The following is a 25320-nucleotide window of genomic DNA, read 5'->3' as shown; positions in this document are numbered from 1 at the left end:
TTAATTCGTACTCGTCTTTTAGCCCACCGAGTCAAGTGCTGTCGAAATAAAATCCAGCAATGTGGTCCATGAGACCACGGATAAACTGCACGGACAGTTGTTCCATGCAGCTGCACAACCCATTCAATATGATACAGAATCGATGAGTGGTTCCTTACCATTCAAATGCGCGAAAATGTTTAGATTTATATATTTGTTGCTGCAGGGAAAAATTCTCGTGCGGTCTCGCGTTTCTTCCTATGCGATTGTCAACTAAGCTTGTTATTCGTCACGTGGTCATACTGTACATTTTGGTTTCTCAAAACTGATTGTTTCTTTTTGTACAGGGGGTTGGTGGACCTACAATAAAGTGTTTATTCAAGGCTGTCCCTCTGTGACGGAATAGGGTGCCAAAAGTCTTGGTTTGCATGTTTAGAGCTCGTAAACATACCATATCAAGCCTGTGCACCAGTCTATCAACAAGCTTGCAAGATTATCATTGCAAACACTGCCACAGATGTTTTCTTCTTGCAATGTCATACATTACTCGATTCACAGCTCTAGAATGTCATGCAGGCGACACCCATTTGGACCATGGTCGGATACTTTGTATCTTACAATATATGCTAAGGCTAATTTTCGCCGCTGTCATTCCAGCTAGGTAATGTGCATATTTTCATGTACGGTTGCATTTGCACTGTACGGCCCCGTCCTATGGAGGGTTGGATTTGCGTGAGTGGGGCTGGATCTTGCGCAGGCTGCCTCTGTGCGGTGATACAGCTCGCAGAGCGGCTGTGCGGAAGTTCTTTCATCCGTGTAGCAGAAGGGGCTTCGCCCTCGCGAATATTGTCGACTGAACTTCATGCTTTATATTACGGCAGAAACGGTGGAACTTCCGAACTAGTGCCCTGCAACTCAACCACTTGTTCGTAAATTGGAAACACCCATTGTTTTCGGTAAGTATTTCCGACGGGATTTAAACATAAATAGTGCAGTGTTAAACACGAAGCTCTTTTTCCCCCATAGCGTGAATGCGGGAAGCAGCGCGGGGGTGGCAGTGCGTGCTTGCGTGAGATCAGACAGCGAGGCAGTCGCTCCTCTTTTTATACTTTCGACGCCGAGATATTCTTAAACATGGACAGATATTTGTTCTGTTGATCAGTACAGAATCCACAAATGTTTACTTAACGTCACGCATAGTTTAAAATACTTTTGTGGACATGATTGACAGCCACGACGCCCGCACGTTTCTGTCTCTGAATTAGGCCAATGAAAATGCGTGGGCGGGATGTAAACCTCCTAATTTGAGATGACGACGATACTCAACAAAAGGAACTGCATGTGTATGACTGTAAATTTAGCCATGCGGACAGTTGTACAGTGACTTGTTTTTACACGTTGAGACTGTTTTCGAAGTAGTGTTTGTGACAAATGCAAATAGTTAAGCTTAAATATGGGCATGTTCCATATGTTGCATAGTAAAATTAGTTTGAAAGTGAGTTAACGGTTCAATTCATTTATCTTATTTTTATTATTTTGTTTAGTTTGTAGGTTAAAATATCTTATTCTGTATATCATATTCTGTAACTGCCCAAGTGTTCAAGCTCAATTGTCACCCTCAGCTATCAGTTATGAAGTAGCCTACATTCATTTTGCTGTACTTCAGTCACTGTGACAATGCTTTAGAGGAAGTGTCTTTTAAATGATGTAGACTGACATATTTTCCTATAGTTTCAATACAATGTTTTTTTATTTAAATGTTGAATAGCACAACTAAATCACAAGGCTTCTGTGTTGACGCCATGTGTGCTGGGTGTGGTCATAAATAATATGGCTATTATTACAAGTTATTTTGTAGTCCAAAGTGTTTTTTTTTACAGAAATCATGTTGATGAACATCAGTGTTTTCCCATCCTTGTGTTCTAACATTGTTTCTGTTTATTTGTTTGTTTGTTTTGTTATTTGCACCTACGCAGGCGCAGGGTGATGGCGCGGCCCAGCCACAGCGAGCATGTCCTGCAGCAGCTCAACAACCAACGGGAATGGGGCTTCCTGTGCGACTGCTGCATCACCATCGGCGACACCTACTTCCGGGCCCACAAGGCCGTGCTGGCGGCCTGCAGCTCCTACTTCCGCATGCTCTTCATCCGCGACCAGCTGCAGGCCTCCGCCGCCCGCCTGGACCTCAGCAACATGCAGATCAGCGCCGAGTGCTTCGACCTGATCCTGCAGCTCATGTACCTGGGCCGCATCATGGTGGGCCACTACGAGTTCGAGGAGCTCAAGGCCTCCATGGCCTACCTGCAGATGTACTACATCCCGGACTCGCTGGAGGTAAGTCCTAAGTCCTTTGTCCCCAGGGCCATCCGGCTATTTAACTCAACAACTCAGAAGAACACAATGAAAGAGATTGTTATTGGTGACTGGACCACATAAACACCCCCTCCACCCCGCCATGCCCCCCTTCCATCCCCCTTCCAACAAACAGTAACAACTATTGCAATGAGAGACTTTTTATATCTGACTGTTCAATGTGAAATAATCTTTTTTTTTTGTATGTATGTATGCTACTAGACACCTAAATTTCCTTCGGGATTAATAAATGTTACTCTACTCTACTCTACTAGGATCTGCGGGACATCCGCACCTCGAATCTCACCCCGTCGTCTTGCGCCTCGTCGTCCTCTTCGTCCAGCTCGTCTTCGACGTCCAGCGTGGTCGCCGGGAAGATGATCTTCGGGGTGCGCATGTTTGAACAGAGCAGCAGGCCCAACAACAACGCCCAGTCGTCGTCAGAGCAACAGGAGAACCTTCCGTCCAAGGTTCCCGCTGCTGCCGTCGCCGGCACGAGACCAAGCCTGAGCGTGTCCACTGTCAGGCCGGTGGAGGACGTCCTTCTACCCCTGCCTCCTGTTCCTGTCGCGGAGAGCGCCGTCAACGAGCAGCCGTGCGATCTGAGGAAGAGAGGGTCGGGACGGAGCGCCACGTTCAAGGAACGACCTCGATTCGGCCGCACCTACACCTGCGACGACTGCGGTTTCGTCTTCAGTTGTGAGAAGCTGCTCATTGAACATATTCTCACCTGCACCAACCGCAAGGCGTTTCAGGCCCCCAGTGTCCGCACAGAGGCGGATAACGAGTCCAGCAAAGCAGAGAGCTCGGCCTCGGAGGGCACGGAAGAACACAGAACAATGTGCAAGGGAGAGGACGACTGGCCCGACCCAAAGTCCGACTCGGAAATGGTCATCAGGTCGTTGGCCACGGGGACAGACAACGAGGCCATCCCCTGCCAGAACGTCACCATCAAAGAGGAGCAAGAGGACGACGACTCTGAATCCGAGATGGAAAACATCAGCATCATCAGAGTGGGCAACCACAGCTTGAAGGGCTGCAGTGTGCGCCTCCGTTCGTACAAGGACGCAGCCAGCAGGAACCAGAAGCGGTTTGACCAAGAAGACCAAGACCAAGACCAAGAAGCCGGCGTCTCAGCCATGGAAGACGCAGCCGAGGGCTCTATGGTGGCGAGCGGTGACGAGGGGGGTGGCGCGGTGAGCTCCAAGGGCCTCGCGATCAAAGAGGAGAAACAGGACGAAGACTCGTCACCCTGCGAACTCTGCGGGGCCATGCTAACCGAGGAGGACCAGTCGGCCCACTACATCTCCAGCCACATGGGCCACATCTGCGCGTGCGGCAGGTGCGGCCAGGTGCTGATCAAGGGCCGGCAGCTGCAGGAGCACGCCGAGCGCTGCGGGGAAACTCAGAGCCTCGACCTGGACTCACCCGAGGAGGGCTCTCCGCTTCCAGAGGATGTCCAGGGCATGGACGAAGGTCTCCTGGAGGGCTACCGCTGCCCCCTCTGCGGCCTGGTGTTCGAGAGCGAGAGTGTGGCCGTGGAGCACACGCTGGTGTGTCCGGAGCAGGAGCCCTTTCGGCCGTCGCTGCTGGACGAAGGCAGTGAGCTGGACCACCGCCGCAAACACTTCTGCGCCATCTGCGGCAAGGGGTTCTACCAGCGCTGCCACCTGCGGGAGCACTACACGGTGCACACCAAGGAGAAACAGTTCACCTGCCAGACGTGCGGCAAGCAGTTCCTCCGCGAGCGTCAACTGCGGCTCCACACCGACATGCACAAGGGCATGGCGCGCTACGTCTGCCCGGTCTGCGACCAGGGCACTTTCCTCAAGCACGACCACGTCCGCCACATGATCTCGCACCTGTCGGCGGGCGAGACCATCTGCCAGGTGTGCTTCCAGATCTTTCCCAACAGCGACCTCCTGGACAAGCACATGGACGTGCACCTGTACATTTGCGGCGTTTGCGGGGAGAAGTTCCGTCTCCGCAAGGACATGCGCAGCCATTACAATTCAAAACACACCAAGAGACAGTGAAAAGGCCGCTGCTGCCACGCGTGGATTGTATTATATTGTAAGATGGTTTGGGAAAAAAAAAAGAAATCAAAAGAAAATAAGCCATACTGTAAATGTGAGAATCAATCTATGCACTTATTACACCAAAAATAACCTATTCAAAAAATGCACTTTTAAATGGTATGCATAGTCTAAGTGTGTCTCAGTGTTGTGGAGGAATATAGTGCCTCAATCTTATGGGTTTTAAGGCCTCTTTTTTTCTACCTAGAAAGTACTGTATGTGCACGATTTGAATAATGGTTGACATACTTAAACATGTCAAACAAACTTTGTATGTCAAGCACCTTGTTTTTCTCTCTCTAGGTTTTGCAATGTTTTGTTAAAACGTGTTAAATAAGTATGATTTTTTTTTCTATAATGGATATTAATTTCTTTCGTGGCCAATACATACGTGACATCCTTGGTAATATTGATGTCATTATAGATCATTCTTGCCGATTTGGTGCTCTTCTGTTGTAGTGTCTGTGTTGAGACATTTCTGGTGTTGTTGTGACGTGATAAGTTGGTAAATTGGACTGTTGAATTTAGCTAAAGCTGTGTCTGGTACAGACAGGGTCGCTGACAGCTTTGTTCGGACGCATCTGAAAGGGTCCCCCACCCAATGCATACAGTGTAGAGAGGGCCCTCTATCCCTTGGCCCGGGACAACTGACCCCTTTGTCCCCCCCCCCCGTCGGCTTCCCTGGGTACAAAAGAACTCCTTTTGAGTTGCATTACAAGGTACTATCTGGCACTAACTGTAAGACACCAAAACACTAGTGTTGTTGAAATCGGGGTAGCCCAAAACTATTCAAAATACACACTACTCTACTCAGCTGTTCTCTACTACTGTATTTCTATTTTTCCATTATACAATGCAGCAGAATTTCTTTTATTTCACGCAATTCAAAATTGTAAGCTATACATATTTTTAACTATGCAATTGGAGTGCATCACAAATCAGGCTAATGCATAAGCTTACTTATTTGGTCATCCGTCATGCTGTTTTCAGATCTCAATCAGTCTCAAGATTTGAAGCAGGTGCATCAGTGGTTTATCATGGATTATTATTGGCTGAGTGAAATGGGTTTGATTGATGTTAGAACCCGGAGTGCTTATAAGCATTTTTTTTTTATATTTACAGCAAAAAGACAATCGCATCTGTCTCCTCTGTGTCTTACCTTTCGAATGTTGTGTTTTGTAAAAGGAATAGTGTTCCCTAGGATTTTTTTTAACTTTTCAAACTTTTTTATACTTTTGTGCTTCTGGTTTCATTAAGCTTTAATGAGTGTAAAAGATATACTGCAGTGTGTCTGCGTTCAGGTCAATATTAAAGAGCGTTTTGTTATTCAAACTAAACATGGAAGAGCTGCAAGTGTAATACAGTGTAACATACGTTTGGTTCAGGAATAGTTACAGTCTAATTTCTATACATTTTAATGAGTTTCATGGTAGAGGCCAACTCTTACATTGTTACAAGTGCAATTTGATCAAATCATTGCAGCTGGTTCTCTGCCATTGAAACGGAAGTTGCATTTCAGGAGGCTACATACTGTAGTCTCCTCTGATTCCAAGTCTACAGTAAGTCCAAGATTGGTGTCAGCATGATCCAGCACTGTTTAGTAGGTTATGCAGTGTGACTGTGTACTTTGATATGTTTTATTATTATTATTATTATTATTATTATTATTATTATTATTATTATTATTATCGACAGCAGTGCTTGATAGCTGGCTTGGCAGTATTACTGTTATTGCTGTGAGGTGGCATCTATACGTCTACAGATGCTCCACCTGACCTCACCGTAGGTCTGTAAATCGTCTTGTGTTGTTGCTGAACCAACTTTACATTTTCAAGCTCCTGTTATTCCAAGTTTTGTTCAAGCTATCCATACCGTATACGGTCACTTTCTTGGACATCATTTCCCCAACACTTTCACAGTCATTTGCAGAGAACTCAGGGTTTAGTGATGTCAATTGGGAACATCATGAAAGGCCATGCATGGACAACCTTTGTTTCGCCTTAAATGAAAGTGGGCTTATCAAACCAATTGTCTCCCTATTAGTGTGGGCCATACACATTCTACTAACATTAAAAAAACTGCAAAAAGTTGTAATTTCATTTCCATGTTGGGCACCGTTTCATCTACTGTAATGCATTTTAGCCGTACTATGCAGGCAAACATGGATAATCTGTTGTCAAAACAAAACATCAAACCATTATTCTTTCTATAAACCTAATGATAAAAAAGTGTGTACAAATTGTGCAGCACCTGTATAGTGTACTGGAGAGAGTGTAATTTAACTGGGTGTATGGAGGAAGTGTCACACATTTAGAATTATATATCAACACTTCAATATACTGTTGTGCTCTTTTATGATTTACTTTTCATTTCTGTGTCATGCCAGGGGGTATGTACTATGGCTATGCACCATGGTTATATGGATATATAGGTCAAGTGTCATTTGCTCTAACAATTACAAAGATGTCTGTTAATGTTTACCTTTCGATAAAGCTTTGTTTTTCAAGCCATGAAATAAAAAATATGGATTAACCTGGAATGGAGGTTTTTTTAGAGCGACTTGTACATTGCAAAATAGTGCATTACTACATTGCATGATATTACCACTTCAGCCTACTTTGTTCTATTCTTTTAAGGTCCAGTATATAATTTTACTTGTTTATTTTTTTAAATGTATGCTGCCCATTCAAAAATTTGACATGCCCAAGTAATTAACTAATATTTACTGGTCTGACATAAGCACAGTAAGTTTCGCAGCCAAAGATGCCTGACTGGCAATTGAAAATGGAGGACATGGAGAAATTACACCTGTATGAAAGGTGGAAAATTCCCCATCATGATGAATTGAAGTACATGTGGAGGTAAATATTCATGAAAAATGGCTTTGTGAATGGGCAACATAAATGGAAACACATAACTAAAAGTAAATGCTCTACCTTTTAAAAGTGGCAGTGGGTTTTTATTCCTGACCTCTTGATTTGCCTTTTATGTTGAGGTCCTTCGTGGCTCTAGGCCTGCTGTACAGATGAAGATCAAAGCAAATACCTATTATGTTTGCAAGGCAAATGTCACCCAGTCCCAGTTTTTTTTTCCCATGTCAAGTCTGGCTGGGTTTGGGCAGTGTGTGGGGATACAGTATTAACTGGACACAATTCAGGCAAGCTTTTCATACAATCTAATCATTAGCCCCAAAACTACATCATAATTGCAATAATCTCCATGCCACATTTCTCACCATGTATTTGGGACAGTAGTGTCATTTTTTTTTATTATACATACAATTTTTAGTATCTCAAAATCTAAGAGTATTCTTTCCTAATAGAAAACATCTAAACTTGCAGTGCATGCTCTAGTTTATTTTTGAAACATTCTTCTGATTGGCTGCCGGCAGGGGTAAAAGGAAAAGCCCAGAGCTTGACTTGTAATTCCTTAGCGCCACAACAGCCTAGGACACAGAAAGTAAGTCAACTGATGCCTTTTAACACTTCGTTTTGCGTTGACGCCAAATATTGTAATCTACATTGTCAACAGAAATACAACTTTTCGGTTTTCAATCAAGGAGGCTAGTATTAGCACAACACGCTATCATGGTCTTGGCTGAGTAGCACAGTTTTAACCCTATACTGCACGGTGTTGCCATATGGCAACATACCATTCTTTTGGCATTTCCTGGTATTTAAATATAAATAATAGACACTGATTGGTTTTCATATTGAACCTGTGGCCTTGTTTTATCCAATTATGTGGTTTCTTGACATCACCTGACACCACACACTGCCCCAGGCTCGCTCTTTCCCTCACTGTACATGAGCGTGTGTCCTTGACAGATTACTCTGGCATTGGCCAAGATTTTTCACACTTTTTGCAATATTTACAAAATTTTAAAAAATATTGGGATGATCTATAGTTAGTCATGATCTGTTTTCACCATTTGTTTTGTTTTCAACTAAAAATTATTTCCTTTTTATGTTGAAAAATAGGTATGTTGCCATACGGCAACATTGTGCGGTAATGGAACAAGACGGTCAATAGGGAAAGTGTATTGATACAAATACCCAATTCTAATTGATTGATTAATTGATTTATTTATTGATTGAATGATTGATAACTGATAATATTTATAATTAGTGTAAATGGCTGTCTGTAATGAACATTAAAAATGTTATAATAGGTGTACAGAACTGTTTTATGAGCTTTCACTCTGAGTACATGCAGAAAAGCGAACAAGGCCTATGCAGCCTCCCCAGACTGCCAGAGGTATACCACAAAAATCCCCAAACCCCAGATTAGAGCATAAAACTACTGTCATCTTGACCATTTGAAGCCTCCAAAATGTTTTGACTTCATGTGTCTGTTATAATTAGGCTAATTAGCACACGTTTGTGCAAATCTGTCAACCCGATCAAAAATTATTGTACAAAGTCAACCATTTTGAAAGTCAGTCATTTTAAAAGCATAATCTCGAAAATTCAAACAGCTCATAAACCAATTATATTATTAACACACATGATTTACTGCAAATCCAAGCACCCATTGAAAAGTTGTGGCGTAAACAAAAGGTAGGCCGTTTCGAAAGATTGCCAACTTCGAAGTCAGCCATCTTGAAATTCAGCTATCTTGAAAGCACTGGCCTCACAATTTTACATGACTTATTTACTCATTATAGAGTGTTATCACACAAGGTTTAGTGTAAATCCAAGCATCCTTTCAAAAGTTATGACAAATAAACTGTCGGTTATGTTGAAAGATGCCTGGCCCGCAAATCAGCCATCTTGAATGTCGGCCATCTTGAAAGTGTTGGCTTCCAAAATTAAATCAATTCATGTACATATTATAGACAGTTACCATACACATTTTTGTGCAAATCTATGCACAGATATTGTGTTAATACCTAATATATTCATTGGTGGTTGGTCAAAGTAATACCACTGAAATACAGTTTTTCGGGGATATAATAAACAGTATTCACTTGTTCTCTCAGTGGCAAAAATGTGTTAAATAACTCCCTTGAACTTGTGGGTAAACTTTCAATGTTTTTCTGAGATAAAAACAATTATATTTCTATAAAATAATCCATAATGTTGTATGACCCTTGTTTGGTCTTGGAGGGAAAATGTACACTGGATCCTTTCCGTAACTGCACAATGTTGCCATATGGCAACAAACCTAAAAGAACCCCCCCAAAAAACTTTTTTTTGAAAAAAATTGCAAAAATGTCTTAAGAAGTTCATTTTATGTGACAAAAACCACAGTAAGATTTTTTTCCATGATGGGATAATAATGTGTGCAGTATAGGGTTAAAAGTTGGTTCTGGACCGCAGTTAGTATTAAGTTATATGACTGAGTTACCTTTGTCCGACTCCTACTTATTTTCGGTGGGTGAAATTAGTATTTGTTGTACGACTATAGTGTTTTGAAATGAAATGAAGCTTTAGCCAACGATAACTAATTGTTACAGGATCTCACAGGAACTTTGGCTAAACACCGCCAGTGTTTCAGCTTGTCTTTTTCTGCTGGTGTTTTTATTCGAATCGATTGTTTACGTTTAGAGTTTGTACGATGTACGGTGCTACAATTTTAACATATTTTGTCTAGGTACCTGCTTCTGCTGCTTCTGTGGAGTGTCTTGAACTTGTCCTCTCCTCGGAAAACAGGATGGCTGGAGCCAATATAAAGCCATGCTTGTGCATGGCTAATGCAGATGATGATGATGTGGTCATGCATGACGCTGACTGCACTTATCTTGATGACAGCCTTTTAGAGGTCCGTGTCTCTGCAGTTCTACATACCTAGATTACACTATAAAACTGTGTCTCGCTTAGATAGGCCTACATATGATTTTGTTTTGAACACATTAGTGCGACCAGGGGCGGAACAGTTGCACACAGGGCCCAGGGCAAAACACTGATAGTCCCACCCCCACACCCCCCCCTCAAGCAAAAATTGATTGGCAAAAGTCATTATAGGGCCCCCAACACCAATGCAGGAGGGCCTTAGGCCCAGGGGCAAATGCCCTGCTTGCTCCGCCCCTGAGTGCGACATGTCACATTTACTTGTAAGCCTACAGTAGAATCTCATCCAGTTTTAATTACTGTCTGTTATGTTTACAGTTTTATGTAAAACCCAGTATATTACACTGTCTGCCCAAATTTCTATGTTGTAAAAGGCTACTAGCCTACTGTGTGTTTTTTTGTAGACTGCTTTCATTGAAGACGAGGATTCTGACACTGCTGATGTTCTAGACCTTCGCAAGGTCATTGCTAGTGGCCCTGTCTTAGATGTTTCTGATGACAGTGACCCTGTCTCAGCCCCTCACGATGATCACCCAGCTGAGGCAGAGAGAACAGTGGTCGTATCAGCTGACAAGATCCTGACAGTGCACTGCATTAATTCAACCTTATGGGAAGCCCAGCTGGATGCATACATGGTGGAGATGCAAGAAACCAATGCCAAACTACGGCAGCGTTTTATTGTGAGTCTCCTCGGTATACTTGTTGAAAGAGAGAGAGAGAGAGATAGAGAAAAGTTTGAATAAACAAACTCGGACATCTCTGTAGATAGTTTTGTAGTCCAAGAACAGGCCTGGTCTACCTGGAGACAAAAATAAATACCGGTGAGCCTAAACATAGCCCTCTGCATGACATCTTTAAATGGCATGTCATTTCCATTTAATACATTGCCTTATTTATTTTACATGGTTCAATACATTCACTGGCCACTTAATTAGGCACACCTGTCCAACAGCTCTTTGGCACAAATTTGTTATCATCCAATCACATGGTGGCAACTCATGGTGCTGATGGTTTGGAGGATATTTTCATGGCACACTTTGGGCCCCTTGTACATGGGTTCGCCGTGTTTGTAAACACGATGCTGTGAGGAGGGGCAAGACACTGGCAGCCAACCACGTGAGCTATTTTTTTTTAACCGACAGTGGTTTCCAACAATTAGAGGTTGAGTTGTGCGCACCTAGGTTCGCGCAGCCAGGGGAAAACAAGCATTTAGAACCCATGTATAAACTTAGCATTTTTGTAACACCACAGCCAATCTGATTCTGATTCAGTCTGATCCAATCTTATCACAGGCAGTTAAGGCAGTTCTGAAGGCAAAAAAGGGTCCAACCCAAAAATAGCCAGGTGTACCTAATAAAGTGACTGGCGAGTGTATCAAACCATACAAAACTACTCAAGAGACTGACTTTAGCTTGTTTAAAGTTTATGTTACATGAACGTTTGCTTCTGACTTTGATGCTACACAGTAAAAAAGTAAGTTTCATAGTAAACTTAAGTCTAGATTGTGTATTTACAACGCTGAGTAGAATTTTTTTTCTAATAGTGGGTTGAAAGTCATAAAATTCTGCAGGTGACCAGTGTAAATTTCAAGTCAGCAGCGAGTTGATTAACACATTCCAGTTGTAACAATAATATTTAGACAATATAGAGTACATTCGGCTCTGACACTGATCAAAGAGTAAAATCACTCAGCACTATTTTTTAATGGGATCAAATGCTATTTGAATCGAGTTACCATTTCAACTCTTTAAGAGTTAAATTAACCCTTGTATTTTTTTTTTGTGTAGGAGGTCGAGGAGGATAAAAGGCAGGCGCAGCGGAGGGATAAAGAATGGAGGAGAAAGGCAGCGAGGACGGTCCCGCCCTCCCCCTTGGCGCCCCCCAAGCTCTACCTGGGACCCTCCAGGGTCGATGACAGTGTTTTGTTGCACAGCCCACCGCAAGTGAGTTGTATAAATTGCAGGTGAAACGTCGAACGAACAGGCAAAGGTGGATCTAATGAAAAACGGCCATTTCATATTCACAGGAAATATACAACCGCTTATAAACTATATCTGAAGAAGACAAATTGAGATGGCATGACGCGTAGACTTTGAAAGAGCAAAGCGGCTAAAAGTACATGTAACAGTAGACTGACATTCCATCAGGGAGGGCTTTTATGTATAGTAAATTAACCCACATTTGTTACTGTTTATGGTAAATGGACTGCATGGGCTGTTCACTGATCTCAACTCTGCAGAGCACCCTAAGCACTTCAGAAATGTCAATGGCTCATAATTCCCCCATTCACATACAGTACAGTGCACTCTCATCAAGTATTGAAGGCTATCATGCGTGTAGACTGGTAACCAGCACATACGTCAATGTTTTTCTCAAGGTGTAAGAGTTTCTCAATGCAGTAAAAAATGTCCAAGGTAATGCAAAGCACCTATCCCAGGGAATGAGAAAGGTGGGGGTGTTGTTACATCACGTTACATTTGGCTGGCGCTTTGTTTGCTTTGTAATAGCTTGGACATTTTTTTACCTCATTGAGAAACGCTAAACACCTTGAGGAAGACCTTGACGAATTTTTTATTACATTTTTTATATAAAGTATTTTTGGGATCTTTTTGGTCTTTATCATACCTGCAAACTCGTCACCTTTTGGTGACAGTCACCTTTTTTGCGGCCAAGGTCATTCACATGAATAAAAATAGAACCCCCGCTGTACATGTCACCTTTATTTCTTTGACGAGTTTGCAGGTCTGTATAATTATGATGGGACAGTATGGGAGAAGACAGGAAACGATTGTGAGAGAGAGATGGGGTAGGGCTGGGAAATTACTCTGGCCGGACTCGAACCAGGGTCCCTGTGGGCATGCAAGCCCAAATGTGTGGGGGCTTAGCGTGCTGCGCCACGGCTGACGCTTTTTATCCAAAGCGACTTACAGTTATTTACAGGGTATTGGTTACAGTCCCTAGAGCAGTATGTGGTTAGGTGTCATGGAGTGGAAAGGTGAGAATTGAACCTGCAACCCTCTGATCTAATGCCCCCATCTCCTACACCATTAGGCCACAGCTGCCATGAAATAGACTGCATTTGTATAGCACCTTCCCACTCCTTCCAGCACTCACAGCGCTTTACATTGCATGCCTCACGTTCACCCATTAACATTCACCTTCCCTGCCACCAGGAACAACTTGGGGTTAAGTATCTTGCTCAAGGACACATCAATGGGTTCAGGCAGAGTGGGGCTCGAACTGGCGACCTTCGGTTTGCCGACCGGCTCCTCTACCACCTCAGCCACTACTGCCCCTCACCGCCCCTCACCACCACCCCTGTTGTGAATGATTGTTCTGTTTTACGGTGTAGTGGGTTGCTCTTCTGTGTTAGGTGACCCTCAGTGCAGTAAAGGTAGTGCTGGTGTTTGTGCCAGGGGGGTGGGGTGGGATGTAGTGATGGACAGGACACTAGCCGTGCCTCACTGGTAGAACATCAGCAGGGGTGCATCCCAATATGTGACCTTGCCTCCTCCACTTGTGCTTGTCTCCTCGTCCCGCCTCCTGGCCCCTCCTCCGTGGAGAAAACGATAAAGTTTCCCAGCTGTCAGCCTAGCCACAACAACTTTTGAGGGACTGTTTTTCATTCACCATCCCAATTGCAAATGAGAAAAAGACTTTACAATTGAGCTTTTGCAAGATATTGAAATATAATGCTGTTGTCAGTGATGTCATCATGACGAGAAGCAAGTGGAGGAGGCAAGTGGAGGAGGCAAGGTCACATATTGAGATGCACTCCAGGAGTCTGTTCTAGACATTGAAGGATCTCAGCTTCCTCAGGAAGTCTGGTCTGACCTTTCCTGTAGAGTGCATCTGAATGAGCAGCCCAGTCCAGTTTTATTATCCAGGTGTACCCCTAGGCACTTGTAGGTGCAGACTGTCTCCACTGTCACCCCCTCGATAGAGACAGGCACCAATGGTTTGGTGGTTCTTATTGAAGTCAATCAACATCTCCTTGGTTTTGCTGGCATTCAGTTGCAACTGGTTGTTCCGGCACCATCTGACGAAGTTCTCCATCAGTCACATGTACTCTACTTTTGGCCATCCTTGATGAACCCCACGAAAGTTTTACATTTGTAAGAACACTTCTACTTCGACTTTATACCACTCTACTACTTTATACTACTTATTTTTTCTATTTTGTCTAGTTTCGTCTCTTGTCTTTTTGCTATTTCTTTCTTGTTTCTTTCTATCTTTTCTACCTCACTCCTTTATTTTTTTTATTTTTAACATTGTTGTTTATCCACTTGTTAAGCACTTTGAGTTTGACAGAATATTACTTGTGAATTTGGTGAATATCAATATAGAAAGCATATCTTTTTAAACAATGGGTTAAACAGTGGTAACAGGAAGGACACTGTAAAAGTCACCACCCCCAAAATTCCAATAAAATAACAAAATTTCATGCTAAATAAGACTGTATGTTACTTCTTTTTATGTGGTGAAAATCCTTTTCCTGTGAGTGACCTCCTGGAAATTGTGTAATTTGGGGACTGAACCATTATTTTACTTTCTTTATCTCAATGTCATTCCTGTTACCAACTGAGAGGGCACTGCAAAATTATGAAAAAAAATATAGATATGACTAGATATGACTATATTTATAAAGTGCCTTATTTTTAAGATCCGATTGGTGACAAAATGTCAATGTTGTGCTTTAAAATTATGCATGTCATTATTATTGTAATGATTTTATGGCCATTTATCTCTGGGACGTGTGGATTTGGGAATGTGTACCGATTCGGCGGAATCACCCGATTGTATTCCGTTTGAAACAGAGTTATCCCGCTGTGACATGGAGGAAGAAGAAGAAGCCCAGGAAGAACAGAAGGGAGACCAGAAGAACAGTGAGGGTGTATTGAGGTAGGTCATTGAATTACCTTGATAGAGTGCATCAATCATATTTTCATAACTTGAAATTATGTATTGGTTAAAGTGAGGTTTTTCACAAATTGTGTTCAGAGATTTAGGTTATGTAAATATTTACATTACAAGAGTTATGTGCAAACATACAGTGATTGTAATAAGTGCTTGATCCCTTGCTGATTTAGTGTGTTTTGGCCACTAAGAAGATGATCAGACTATAATTCTAATGGTATATTACTGTATCTAGTCTGTGTGATCAGAACTCTTTGGTTGGTTGGCAGTTAATCAAATACTTACAGTATTTCTGTCATTGAAATATAAATCAATTAATATATTTTTGGATTTTCTTTTTGATATTCTGTCTCTCCATGTTACAAATACACCTACCATTAGAATTATGAACTGATCAAGTATTTCTTTGTAGGCAAACCAACAACATCAGCAAGGGATCAAATGCTTATTACTACCACTGTACATTCATGCGTTGAGTGTCACTGTTCCAGCTATGAGAACAGCACTTTTTGTAAGTGTCTGTAAATACCACTTTTCTCCCATCATAAAATTAAAATGCTATATCCGTATTATTAGGTATATTCTGCGTACAGTAGATGGTAGTTAGAGTCATTACACGTTTGCAGTCCTTTCAGTAACACTTTTTTTTCCCCACTCCACTTTGGGATAGGCATTAATCACTTGATTCCCTGTGGTCTGGTGTCATGATTAAAGCTAAAACCAGGATAAGTTTAGCATAAGATATTGTTAAATAATTATGACGGTTACTTAAGGAGACCTTTTGTTAACATTTTAATCCAGATTTTTAGCTCCTAGATTACCAGTTCTTTGAGTTTGATATGACCCTTAAAATGTTGTCCACTGCCATCCAAAGATAATACTGCACTGGGTGTTTGCAAAGCTCAGTGAACACGTTTTAAACCCAGCATAAGAATCATGATTCACACACAGTAACAGGCCGAAAGACTGTTTTTTACCCCCTTGAAAAAACACTCTTGTGAGCAACGCATCTTTGCGTGCATGCTTTTCGCCCAGGCCTGCCTGCAGATCTCTGCACAAGGCCCAGTCTCTCACGTCTCCCCCCAAGGCTTGGTATGTGGAGTGGTGGTGAAGTGCTAGCCGCGTTCTCTTCTTCTTCCTCTCTCTCGCCCTCTCTCTTCTCTACCCCTCTTTCTCGTTCCCTTCCCTCTCCATTCTTAACTCTTTGCCTGTGTGTGTGAGTGGCTAACAAGCTTGTGGTTTCCCCAACCGCCACGGAATGCCTGGAAAGCTCTTGTGGCCGGCGCTTGTGACGCAGGCTCTCCCAGTGATCGCCAAACGCAATGAGAGCAATATGTTGGGCTAAAAGAAGATGGAGGAGAGGAGAGAACAGAGAGGAGAAGAGGAGAATAGAGGAGAGGAGGGGAGAGGGGAATATAGGAGAGGAGAATAGAGGAGAGGGGGGAGAGGGGAATAGAGGAGAGGAGAATAGAGGAGAGGGGGGAGAGGAGAATAGAGGAGAGGAGAATAGAGGAGAGGGGGGAGAGGGGAATAGAGGAGAGGAGAATAGAGGAGAGGAGGGGAGAGGGGAATAGAGGAGAGGAGAGGAGAGGAGAGGAGAGGAGAGGGGAATAGAGGAGAGGAGAGAGAGAGGTGGAGGAGAGGGGGGTAGAGGAGAGGGTAATAGAGGAGAGAGTAATAGAGGAGAGGAGGATAGAGGAGAGGGGGGAGAGGGGAATAGAGGAGAGGGGAATATAGGAGAGGAGAATAGAGGAGAGGGGGGAGAGGGGAATAGAGGAGAGGACAGGGAACTAGAGGGTCCACACATTATCAAAGATACCCTCTTCTTCTGGCAAAGTACAAAGGACAAAGTAAAAGCTGATAGATCTGTGAAAGTCTGTGTTCTTATAATCAGACCTCGGAAAGTGGGGGTGGGGGAGGGGTGTGGAGAGAGAGAGAGATACAGACAGACAGACAGACAGACAGACAGAGAGACAGAGAGAGAGAGAGAGAGAGAGAGAGAGAGAGAGAGAGAGAGAGACATCCAGCCTGGGATAAAACTGCCATTTCATAGTGGATGCTGGATCTGTGGAGTATGCTTTTATGTGTGTCATTGTCAAGCAGTCACAGCTCTCAAAGCATGACACGTTTTCCCTTTTTGTTGGGTAAACAGTGTGTGTGTGTGTGTGTGTGTGTGTGTGTGTGTGTGTGTGTGTGTGTGTGTGTGTGTGTGTGTGTGTGTGTGTGTGTGTGTGTGTGTGTGTGTGTGAGTGTGTGTGTAGTTTGTTTGTTTGGGACTGAAGGCAGAATGTGAGGTAAATATTGTGCATTGTTTGGTGGCTGGTGCGAAGAAGGGTAGAATTTCCTGACCATTGTCATTTGGTAGCAGCCGGTTGGGAAGGACAGCAACAGCAGTTTGTGTTATGGCCACATTGGCACACTAGAGGGCGATGTCACACATGGTTCTAACTTCATTAACAGTTACATAAATGTGTACTAATTAGTCACTCAGAATTTCTAAACAAAATAATTGGTATCTTAAAAAACCACACACAAAAAGAGAAATGTGCTCTAGCATAAATTAATTACATATTTTTCAACCCCCCTGCGAACACTCAATATTGAATTGATCCTTATCAGTTAATGCATTTCAAGCATAGTTTTCATTATGGCTCACTTACATTCAACTTACAGTGTTCTTAAAGACATTCCTTTATTAATGATGCTGTTTGAAAACATGTTTTATTGTCATGTGCACATAGGGTAAACAGTATCAAATCTACTGTGCCCAGAGATCACTGTATGACTTGTGTGTTTCTACAGCACAAATTCCTGACCATTAGTCTTAATTACATGTCCTCAGAGAGACAGAGAGACAGATAGAGAGAGAGAGAGAGAGAGAGAGAGAGAGAGAGAGAGAGAGAAAGAGAGAGAGAGAGAGAGAGAGACAGAGAGAGAGAGAGAAGGAGGGAGCAGGCATGTTATCTGCCCGAGATTATAAACAACACTAACCCAGTCAGCCTGTCAGTTCAGTCCCCACTCCTCAGCCTTGCTATTATATGCAATGTCCTCTCTGCAGCCAGACAGACACTCTTTTCCCCCAGCACGTCCCAGCCTACAATAAACACTAGGGGTGTAAATAATAATCAAAATGTATTGATATATCGCGATATAATCTGACGATTGAATAGAATTGCATCGTATCGTCAGAGAGAGTCGATAAGAGAGAGGTTCCGCTGGCCCATTGTTTCCGGGTTCTACTGTCGAAAGGTGGAGGGGGGAAATCCCCCTTTAGGCAGACCTAAGGACTGTTCTATTCACTCTAGGAGAATTATGACACGCCCCTTTAGGCAGACCGCAACCTGGTCATGTTAGGTGCCCATAGAAACCTATTATGTTGGCATATCTCTATATACTTAAAGGGACACTGTGTGAGATTTTTAGTTGTTTATTTCCAGAATTCATGCTGCCCATTCACTAATGTTACCTTTCTCATGAATACTTACCACCAGCATCAAATTCTAAGTATTCATTATGACTGGAAAAATTGCACTTTTCATACATGAAAAGGGGGATCTTCTCCATGGTCCGCCATTTTGAATTTCCAAAAATAGCCATTTTTAGCTGCAAAAATGACTGTACTTGGACCATACTAGAAAATATTTGTTTAATACTCAGTAAACTTTCATGTAAAGATCAAATTTGACAATAGGCAGCCTAATTTCAATAAGCAGCATAGTTGCAGTACCTTTTTTGACCATTTCCTGCACAGTGTCCCTTTAAAGAATCTCTGGTATCGTGGTGCATTTTCATGTACAGAAAAATAATAGAATCGCTGGCCCCTGCCCAATGCCCTCCATGGCATAATAGAAGTGGAAAAGTAATTGGAAAAAAGTTGAATCGAATCGTATTGTATCGTATCATGGTGCATTCTTAAGTATAAAAAAATAATCGAATCGCATCGAATAATAAGATATCCATATTGAATCGTATCGTCATTGAGGCTGTGATTCACACCCCTAGTAAGCACCGTGTAGAAAGGGTGGAGTAAGGAGAGCAGAAATGTGACTTGGATTGATGGGCAGACAAAGGCCCCCACGGGTGACATGGAAACCAGGCAGCCAACCCGTGTCACCGCCACCACTGCTGATCAGCTGTCCCTATCAGTGGTTACATAAGAGAAGGAGAGAGAGAGAAAACAACTTCCACTTGTAGAGAGTTACTTGTGCACAATCCCTGGTGCTGAACAAAAAGATTACGTATTTTTTGAAAAAAGGTTCGCACACTCCTTTGGATTTTTTTCTTCTTTAAGTTTTTTTTCTTCTTTTTCTTCATTCATTCAATGGCAATTGCCTTTTTTCAAAAAAACAAAACAAAAAAGAAAACAACTTTCACTCTATGTACTCCTCACTTCCCCTTTCAACCCCGCCATCCATGCTGTATAGAGCTCGAAAGTGACGTCACTTCCCCCGATTTCATGGGACCTCAACGGTGTTTTTAGCCGAAAATCGTAGCATGTAATCCAATGGCGGTATTAAAATGGCATTTCGATCCCCTTCGAGTTGTGCCACGAGCTCCATATATGTTGTTTCTGATATTTTTGCTTAATTTTTCGTACGAACCCCCACATTTTTTAGAAAGCTGTGTTTCTTCACATTTTCCATGCCGACGGCCTCGGAACAAAACATTGAGACTTCTGCATGAATAATCTTTATCTATCATCTTAAACAGCATATTTGTAGCCCAGCGCATATCATGACTGAGATCAGAAGATATTTACTCGCTACCACGTTGTTAGATGGTCAGCTTAGGTCCCGTGAAACGCGGAACTAAGGGGCGGGACTTTCGAGCTCTATGTGGCTGTGAGCCACAGCTGATACGGATGTAAAAAGTGGCCTCTCGTCGTAAGGTCTCATGAGGCCATAACGTCTGCCTCCCTTTCTGGCTGTTCCCATCTTTTACTCCTAAATGGCCCAATATGTAAAGCTCGTCTGCATTTTTTATTTTCTATGTGTTTATGATGGTTAAGTAATTGAACCAGTGTTTCGTAGTGTGCAGGACCATGAGGAGCTAATCATTTGTGCCAGTCAGGGCATTGTTGACATTGTGACATTGTGTTGACACAGAGGCATTGGGAAGGCCTTGATCTAATTGTAGATGACAGATGAGGTCTCAATATTTGTATTTAAAGTCAACTATTTTTTTGTATGTTTTTTTTTTTGGCATAAGCGGCTAAAAAGGCACCCATTTTACCACATGGTCTACCTCGGGCATTTTCAGACATTGAAAAGGCAGGGACTTAATTGTAGATGACAGATTAGGTCTCAGTTTTTCATTTTATTTTTTTAAAAAACGATTTATTTTATTTTTAGAGGATGAACTAAAAAGGCACTTTTGACCGTGGGCTCTTCCTCAGGCCTTGTCCGACATTTAGATCCAGACTGTTCTGAATCATCCACAGTTTCTTTCTTGGCTGCCCCTTTAGGGCTGGACTGGGGGAGAAATAGGGCCCGGGCAATTTTGGATTTAAGGCGGGGCTGTACGTTAAGCTTTTTCACTAGGAGCACTGGTGCTCCTAAATGAAAAAAAATAGGAGCACAGACAAAAATTTAGGAGCACAGACAAAACTTTAGGAGCACTCTGAATTTCGCGACACTTACAAAACATTATTGTGTTTTTTTATAATGTAAAATAGGCCTACTGTGCGCTTATTGTACCATTGATTACCACGGTAATAATGCACAGAGAGTCTGGTTGTGTTTTCCACAGAAAACATATTAGTCAAGGTTGGTGGAGGGTTAGCCAGAATAAGACCTATAACCACAGATGTTCTAGGAAGACATGAAAAAGGTCTGTGTTGTGCAGTTTCATAACATTAGGTGATTAGGTGAAGTGATGGGGAGAAATTGAAGGGCTTTTTCTTCATCTTCATGCACAATAGCCTATGCCATTACCCAGTGCAACAAAAACAGGGGAGGAAACCACAGTTCCCATTACTATTATTATTATTATCATTATTATTATTATCATCATTATTATTATTAGCCTATTATTATTACTATAGATTCGTGATTGAAGCATGTAATCACATGCTTACTGAACTAGATTGACTAGTTTATTCAGTCTTACATACTATTTAGGCTAATCCAACAGGCTTCATATTTTAGTTTGTATTCCTCAAACGCGTGGGTTCTAACGGTGTGTGAAACTGGGAACCGCAAAATTATCTCACTGTGTTGGCTGCTCTTTTTGATAGTCTACACCAGTGATTCTCAACTGGTGGGTCAGGACCCAAAAGTGGGTCGCGGAGGGTTCCTGGGTGGGTCGCGGAGCTGTGATGCAATGCACTAAAAATGACTATGATGTTGAAGACATGAGTGAAACATGGTTAATAGGCCTTTTCCTCTCCACTACTTCATAAGACACATTGTATATCAGCATACAATGCAAATAATAATGCATATTATGAAATGCATGATCATATTTTTTATTATTATTGGAAGAATCTGACGGTGCGACACGCAGTTTGGGTCACAACGTATTGACCACGGTAAATTGTGGGTCACAAGACTATTCCAGTTGAGAACCACTGGTCTACACCACCGGTAGCTGCTGGGCCAACTAGACTGGCCCTTGCGCGCAGTGAACACTACCCATACTTGTTCTGAATGCTCCTCGAACTAGCCTATATCTTGACTACTTTGTTTGCGATGCATTTTTGGCGAAGTAATTGGGAAGACATCGGTTTGGGAAAGCGCCAAAACAGCGACGTATTTTAAATCACATGAGCTAGCAAACCGAGTGGCTATTTCACTACCGGATTAAAAAGGTTTCCTGTTAGCAATGCAAACTCCTGCATTTGAACGTTTTAAACAGCAGCCCATTTCGAAACGCTGTACGAAGTTTTGGCACAGAATATTCGACTGGGAGAGCGTGCGCGCTCTCTGCGATTCTGCTTTTCTGCTTTTCTCTGCTTTTCACTCGAGCAGGAGCAAAATGCGAATGCTCTCTCTCTCTCTCTCTCTCTCTCTCTCTCTCTCTCTCTCTCTCTCTCCCCCCTCTCTCTCCTTCTCTCGCTCGCTCTTTCTCTCTCTCCCTCTCTCCCTCTCCCCCTCTCTCTGTGGCATCTTGCCCCATCTCCCGCTCAGTTCCATCTAAAAGTCATTTAGTCACCTCCTCACTTGCATAACCCATGGCCCATAAATCATCAGAGACACAGGGCCACTGCCTCATCCACCGCACAGATGCATTGTGGGTCTGGCCGATGATGATGATGATGATGATGATTAAGGGCCCCCCTCCTCCTCCCCTCCACCCTCCAACCTCCACCACCACTGCCTTGCCTCTCAATCAGTGGGAGCGCAGAGCCATTAAATTGATCATAACCCCCCAGCCCCTCCTCCTCTCTTCTACTTTCCTCTCCATTGTCGCTCATATTCCCTGAAAAACAGCATTCAGTCTAGGCTGCTTTATATACGGATTTCCTACGTAGAGGTTAGTCGGTAGACCATATGGCATTGAACATGAAAATGGACTGAAAATTAAGTAAAAGTTTCATAATGGTTTTCTGAAAAATGTATTCAGGATTATTGAATATGGAGCCATTTATGGTATAACTTGTCACAATTGTTGGTGAACCTAGTAAGACCATATGCACTTACTATACGCACTAACAGTCTAGTGTCAACCGTCACATGCATTTGCAGTGCACGTTTGTTGAAGGGGACACATCTTCGTACATAATGCTATCCTGGTGTTTTTTTTTCCCCTTCTCTTGCACCACCTCCGGTCAATAGATCGCACTGCTCTGCTGTCTTCTCAGCTAACTCCCTGGAGAGCGTTTGTAGCTGCCATTTTGTCTGTGTCCAATGGAGACCGACTGCCTTTAATGGAGAGGTAACCTTGGGCTGAGGGCCACAGTGCTGCCAATCGGTCCCACTGACTGACAAGGTGGGACAAACGGGTCAATTGTTCCAGTCCCAGGAAGAGAGGGGGGGTCTAGATATAGTTTCTCAGTACTTTGCATGTATTAAAGCGGTGCCCTAGCTTGATAAACCAGAATAAATGTGAGATTAAATGTGAAATTTTAGTCTGGCCCCAATGAATGACACATCGGAAGATTGTTGATGGAAACAAGCCGTTGTTTTTCCAACTGTGTCTGTGCCTTTGTCGTCAGTCCCTCAAAACCCTGTCCGCTTTGCATACAAAGATTCAAAACAAGTCTCCTGCGCTGTGATTGGTCAGACAGACCCACTTGCAAGCAATAATAATTTTGGTTGCTGGCGGTGGGGCTAGTTTACTAGGCTAGCTGTTTCCTTTTAGATGATTTTTGTCCTCGGTCTAGTGAAAGCTGTCAGCGGACCGGCTGGCAGTGACAACTCAATTCACCTGATGGCTGTCCCAAGTCTTATCCTTAATTCCCTTTCGCTTCCAATAAAGCAAATGTGTGTGCTAATGCATCACAGCTTAATGGGATTAATTTTTTTGAATATATCTTTTTGGTCTTTTAGACTTTATTATGGACAGGACTGTATGTGAAGTAGACAGGAAGCAAATGGGGAGAGAGACGGGGAGGGGTCGGCAAAGGACCAGGGCCGGGAATCGAACCCGGGACAGCCACATGGCTGGCCTGTTCCCTACCGGATGGCCACGGCAGGGCCAACTTAATGGGTTTAAGACAGTTACTGTAAGCAAGACCTCATATAACCCCCCAGTTGAACGTATTAACCCTAACCCTAGATTTGTGTATTGCACTTTTTTTTTGGTTCATACGAAACATATGGTGCAATCAACTGGTCAAAATAGGATTTTATTAATTTTTTTTACCATGGAAAATGTTTTATAGGACAGAAGAAAAGGCGGTCTGAACTGGAACTAACTGGATGGAAGCCAGGGGTGAATTTCTCAAAACCAAAGTTGCTTACTACATTAGCTACTTTGTTGTTTTCAATGCATTTTCCCATTGGCAACTACCGAAGTTGCTAACAGGCTAACAACTTCTCTTTTGAGAAACTCACCCCAGCTTCCTGCATCATGTGGCAGCTCTTGGAGAATGCAGACAAAATATGACCATGGGGAAATGCATTCCCGAAATGCATTCCCAAAAATGTTTACCCTTAACATATCTACATCTTCTCATTTACGTCAGCGCTTCTCTCACGGGTTTAGATTCAGAAAAAAAAAACATTCTGTTAAACATCTTGTTTTAGTTCATGATAAACAGCTGTCAAACAAACTAAATAATATTTAGTCTTCTTGTGTTTGCTCCGCAGGGAACCTGCAAGACCACGCTGCTTCAGTTACAGCTTTTTGGTATGGAGGCGTTACAGATCTTCTCACGACCCAAAGGAAGTTAAGGCAATCCTATCTGGGCAAATGAAGGCACAAGTAACCCCTTAGGGATGGCCTTCAGTATGTTGTTTGTCATGTTCAGTTTTTTCTTAGTGTTATTTCAAGTTCTTTGTAAATTGCCGTGTTCATTGAAGATGTTTATTTTTCAGCATTTAAATACAGCATATATATATATTTTAATAACTTCTCATGTCATGGGTCTGAACTTTAAAGCAGACAACATTTTCAGTAAAGCTGAAACTTAACTTATTTACGTTCTCAAAATAAAAGAGAGTATCAAAGGACAGAGTTATGAGAAATTACGGTATATAAAAGTTGATTACAGTGGAGCTGGTTACGTCCTATAGCTGAAGAAACTATTGGGCCAATGCATTACTTTGAAATTGGGAGTACTTTGATTATGGCAGTTGGGCAGTTGGGAGTTTTCAGTCAGTAAGAATTTATTTATGATAATTTATTTTGACCAGTATCGGACCTCTGTGAGGTGTGCGCAGTGTCGGCGCTATGGGGGGGCATTTGTAGGCAGTGCCCCCCCTAGTGGCCACTGGTGCCCCAGCACCCAACACAGGACAATATATATATATATAACACACTTTAAACCATTGCATTAAGACTGTTTAACTTTAATATCCTTTTTATATTACACGTGCAAAGTAACATCAATACAATTAAAATGGGGAAAATTTATTTTGTTTTGCTTGCATTTTAGCCATCTGGCACTAATGACATCGGTATGTGACAGTCTGTGGGTAAAGCAAGTTTGTCCTCAAAGGCATACCGTAGTTGTGCACGTCACCCATCCTACTAGCGCGTGGTATCTCCCTCAACAGTAAACTAATAATGATAGTAGTACCTAATAATACCTATTGATTTGT

At 42.6% G+C, this 25320-nt stretch overlaps 2 protein-coding genes across 2 annotated transcripts; both read left to right on the top strand.

The window, feature by feature from the left end:
* The first annotated feature begins 694 nt into the window (after positions 1-694).
* zbtb1 (zinc finger and BTB domain containing 1) lies at positions 695-6997 on the top strand. The gene is made up of 3 exons (XM_063223671.1): positions 695-935; positions 1956-2313; positions 2607-6997. The coding sequence occupies exons 2-3, from the start codon at positions 1966-1968 to the stop codon at positions 4365-4367; spliced, it is 2109 nt and encodes a 702-aa protein (XP_063079741.1). The 5' UTR covers positions 695-935; positions 1956-1965; the 3' UTR covers positions 4368-6997.
* A 769-nt stretch (positions 6998-7766) lies between these two features.
* LOC134468643 (uncharacterized) lies at positions 7767-24733 on the top strand. The gene is made up of 6 exons (XM_063222534.1): positions 7767-7865; positions 10002-10169; positions 10603-10878; positions 11986-12141; positions 15016-15100; positions 24367-24733. Exons 2-5 carry the CDS (start codon positions 10062-10064, stop codon positions 15097-15099), a joined length of 624 nt encoding a protein of 207 aa, XP_063078604.1. The 5' UTR covers positions 7767-7865; positions 10002-10061; the 3' UTR covers position 15100; positions 24367-24733.
* The last annotated feature ends 587 nt before the right edge of the window (positions 24734-25320 follow it).

Source organism: Engraulis encrasicolus, chromosome 18, assembly GCF_034702125.1.
Source record: "Engraulis encrasicolus isolate BLACKSEA-1 chromosome 18, IST_EnEncr_1.0, whole genome shotgun sequence".
Taxonomy (NCBI): Eukaryota; Metazoa; Chordata; class Actinopteri; order Clupeiformes; family Engraulidae; genus Engraulis; species Engraulis encrasicolus.
The sequence above is the reverse complement of the archived record's forward strand: the minus strand, read 5'-3'. Positions and strand labels throughout refer to the sequence as shown.

Coding starts and splice junctions, on each gene's coding strand:
- zbtb1 (XM_063223671.1), top strand. CDS start 1,966: ATGGCGCGGCCCAGCCACAGCGAGCATGTCCTGCAGCAGCTCAACAAC. Junction 2,314..2,606: donor ACATCCCGGACTCGCTGGAG/GTAAGTCCTAAG, acceptor CTACTCTACTAG/GATCTGCGGGACATCCGCAC.
- LOC134468643 (XM_063222534.1), top strand. CDS start 10,062: ATGGCTGGAGCCAATATAAAGCCATGCTTGTGCATGGCTAATGCAGAT. Junction 10,170..10,602: donor TTGATGACAGCCTTTTAGAG/GTCCGTGTCTCT, acceptor GTTTTTTTGTAG/ACTGCTTTCATTGAAGACGA. Junction 10,879..11,985: donor AACTACGGCAGCGTTTTATT/GTGAGTCTCCTC, acceptor TTTTTTGTGTAG/GAGGTCGAGGAGGATAAAAG.